We start from the raw sequence: 3,861 nt of genomic DNA, 5'->3' as shown, positions 1-3,861 counted from the left end.
TGTTAAATGTAGGAGCTTTATTAGAGTCCATCATGTGATCCATAAAGCAAGGTTCCCAATAAGCAACAAAGATGTTAAACAAAATAATAATCACTAATTAAAATAGATCTCATTGGGCCCAAACAACTAGAAGGTATTCAAATTTCTGCAGAGATCATTTACAGAGATTACAACAGCAAAGGCTAGCTTCTGGTAGAGGACTTCTTTATCATACAGACATTAAAGACCAACATGTTACTCCCCTTCTGAAAGGTGGCAAGGATGATCAAAGTGCTACTAAGAAAATTGGCTCCAAGAATCTTAATAGCTTGTGAAAGGCAAAACTCAGAGAACATGGGATGAACAAACATCATTAGCTTGAATTTTACCATCTAAACTTTCCTTCTCATCTCGCATACTTTCCAGAGGACATTTATTTCTTGAATTTTTTTTCAAAGTTAGGTTCATTTCTTGCTCCATCTGGTTACATTAATATGGAAGGAGTGCTCATCATGCAGCCTTGGAGAAATCTTTGCTGGATCTGTTATACTTCATGTGGCTTTTCACAAGCTGACCAGCTGCAAGGGCAGACATGAGGGAGAGTTCTCCTGCAATCACAGCACCAGCTATGATGGTGGCCAGAAGCCTGGCATTTGCTCCAGGAGATTCCAAGCTTGAACCCTTCACACCTAGTAGGTCCAAACAGGCAGCCTGAGATGCCAACTGGGTCCCACCTCCAACGGTTCCCACCTACATGGGGAAACAACAACATCACGCATGGTCCATAGAGAAATGTAATAGGAACAACTAGTTGTACCAAAAAAAGTAATAGAGAATTGATCAGGACAAAACAAGGTTGTTGCATTGTAGTCATTCATATAAAGGACAACTAGTCTCAACCTTGCAGACTGATATGTGTCATACTGGCAAATATATTAGTAGATGTGTTGGACTTATTTTAGAAGAGCAATAAACCATGAGTGGAGCTGGGGGAATCTAGATTTGGCAGATTATGGGGTTCAGGGGTTGTTTCTTGTATTGGAAAAAGGGGAAATTGAGGTGTTAACCTTAGAGAAGTCTAAGAGAACACCTGTTAGGAGAAAGAGCAACTGAAGTTTTACGGGGAAGAAACATAACAGAACAATTAATATATCACCAAACTATCATGCAACAAATGCTGCAGACTTCCAGGTTTCAGTTATATCATGCTGCCCCATGAGTCATGACAAACTAACAACCCTACATTCGGGCATGCAGCAAATACCAGAATAGAAATCATCACATTGGTACAACATAACAGCAATATATTGCCAAAGGTAAAAAGATAATAGCAAAAATAATTAGACAGACATGCAGATAATCGCTAATTTGCTGGATAAAATAGAGGAAAAAATTAGCGAAGACAACGATAGGATGCCACCCATAATATTGAAAAGGTTTGATGCAAAGGTAAAGATTACCTCAATGGATGGCATGGTAACGGAGACATGAAGATCCTTTCCATTATTCACTGCTTCCATCATCGTGATACAGTGTGAGCTCTCAACATTCTGCGCTGGATCTTGGCCGGTGGCAATGAAGATGGCGGTCACGATGTTGCTGGCATGTGCATTGAAACCCCCCATAGTGCCAGCCACAGCTGAACCGGCAAGGTTCTTAAGCATATTGAGCTCCACTAGTGCTGATACAGTTGTCTTGAGGACCCTCTTCACTACATCCTCCTTAATAATTGCCTCACAGACAACTGACTTGCCTCTCCCCTCAATCCAATTCACAGCAGCAGGTTTCTTGTCCGAACAGAAGTTGCCTATGATCCATTGCAAAAAGATACAGGACAACGAGAGATTTCAAGATTTGCACTTGGTAATTATAAGAATTTGACATGTTGCGATGCTTCAAACAGCTAGGTTTTCAGTGTCTTAATCAGGAAAATGACAGAGGTATCACTAGAAATTGACCCATTCAAGTAGAGACATCCAGTAATAGTCCTCTGTCAAACCAAATTTAACCAAGGCAAGAATAGAATAAACAGAGATACTTAAGACAGGAAAAATGAGTCAAACCAGAGATGCTCATCACTTCCATGTCAGGGAAGTCTTGAAGCAGATAGTCCAGAACATTTTGCACACCCTTAGACACCATGTTCATCCCCATCGCATCTCCAGTGCTGCAACTGAATCTCATGTAGAGGTTCTTCCCCGCGAGTGAGCACTTGATCCCTTGGAATCTGGCAAACCTACTAGACCTGGTGGACGAATCAAGTACGACGTCATCATCAAAACGTAATAAGTAGAAAGGAAATTATAGAATTGTCAAATATAGCTGACTAACTGAACCAAAATATATCTTACCAAAAATTAGAGACAAAAAAAAGAAACGCCATAGATTTTCTAAATATTATCAATTATAAAGTTGCAGGAAAAGATGATACGTGATTATTTCTCTAAACAGATGAGGACATAGGATTGAACATTCATGCTTATAATAGGCAAGTACTGTGCATATATTAAATCAATAATTATGATGAATCAAAATGAACTGTGGTAGCCAAAATAGCCTTATAATTGAATCAAGGAGAAGCTTTTTGACGGGAAGGCTAGAAATTTATGTAGCAAAAAGATGAGAACGGGGGATTAATCGTTCCTGTTTATAATGCAGAAATAGTTCATAAATCCAATGACTAACATGTATAGAAAAGGAATTATGGGAACCAAAATACCCAAATATTTGAACCAAAAGTTTAGTAAGAAACTAAGAACAAAAGCAAACTACCCAAAATAATCAACCATCAAACACATCATCAACAATCTAAAAAAAACAGGCAAGGACGTTTACCCTGCAGTCTAACATCAAATTAGCCAATCACCTTCGCACCAAAAATTGCAAAACCCAAATTTTCCACCAGAATACCTGTTGAAGATGGCGGCTATCGTGTCAAAATTGTCGGCTTCCTCAACGAAGAACTTGAGCTCGGTGGCCCTCCTCGCCGTCGCAAATCTCACTACAGGCGCCCTCGTCATGCCGTCCTTGATTACGACCGCATCGGCCCCACCTGAGTCGGCGATGGCTTTGCACCCCCTATTGGTACTTGCTACGAGGCACCCCTCTGTTGTCGCCATTGGCAAATAGTACTGGGCGCCGTTAAGCACCAGGGGCCCCGCGACCCCAACCGGCAGTTGTACGTACCCCACCGGCATCTCGCAGCATTGCCCAAGAATCGACTCGTAGTCGAACCCATCAACCGGCAACCCATCCATCTCCCTCCCCGTCATTCTCCTCACTGCCTCGCGCCGGATTCTCGCCGCACGTGTGCAGTCCCCAAGCCTCGATTCGAGCGCATAAGACGGAAGCTTTCCATCGAGCACTTGGCGGACCAAATCCTCGTCATCTAAGGAGATTGGAATCGGGTGGTTCTGGGTCTTCTTCTCGTGGCACTGAGAAGACGGAGATGGAGGTGGATTGGCGAAATGGGTATTGCCGGAATCGTCGTTTTGAACGAACGGGATGCCGAAGAAGCCGAGGAGGTAGAGCAGCGATCCCAGGAAGGTGATAACAGCGGAGAGGTCGGGAAAGGTGAGACCTTTAAGGGAGTGGTGAGATGGGGAATGGAGGCGTTTGGTGTACGGCCATAGATGGTAAGCGGAGGCGATTAAGAGGACCCAAACGAGCTTGTTGGTGTAGCGGATCGGGAGAGGAAGCGCGTCCGAGGCTTGTAGATTTCTCTTCTGTGTCTTTGTGTTGACCTTCTTCCTTGCCGCCATTGATGGAGGACTACGGCAGTGCTCCACCTTGGGGGAAAGAAGGCTAAAACAATGTTCGTTTTGTATTGGATTGTTCTCTTCCTCTTCCTCGTCCTCCTTCTTCTTCTCTAGGAAGATGGAG

The 3,861-nt window shown here is 43.1% G+C and overlaps 1 protein-coding gene across 1 annotated transcript; it reads right to left on the bottom strand.

Annotated features, from left to right (window-relative positions):
• LOC140788012 (3-hydroxy-3-methylglutaryl-coenzyme A reductase 1-like) lies at positions 1–3,861 on the bottom strand. Its single transcript, XM_073137091.1, has 4 exons — positions 2,890–3,861; positions 2,043–2,224; positions 1,440–1,786; positions 1–729 (listed from the first exon to the last, which is right to left on the bottom strand). The coding sequence occupies exons 1-4, from the start codon at positions 3,738–3,740 to the stop codon at positions 490–492; spliced, it is 1,620 nt and encodes a 539-aa protein (XP_072993192.1). The 5' UTR covers positions 3,741–3,861; the 3' UTR covers positions 1–489.

Source organism: Typha latifolia, chromosome 5 (genome assembly GCF_019914945.1).
Source record: "Typha latifolia isolate L0001 chromosome 5, TyphaL0001v2, whole genome shotgun sequence".
Classification (NCBI taxonomy): Eukaryota; Viridiplantae; Streptophyta; class Magnoliopsida; order Poales; family Typhaceae; genus Typha; species Typha latifolia.
Note: the sequence above shows the minus strand (reverse complement) of the source record. Positions and strands in the feature narration are given on the sequence as shown.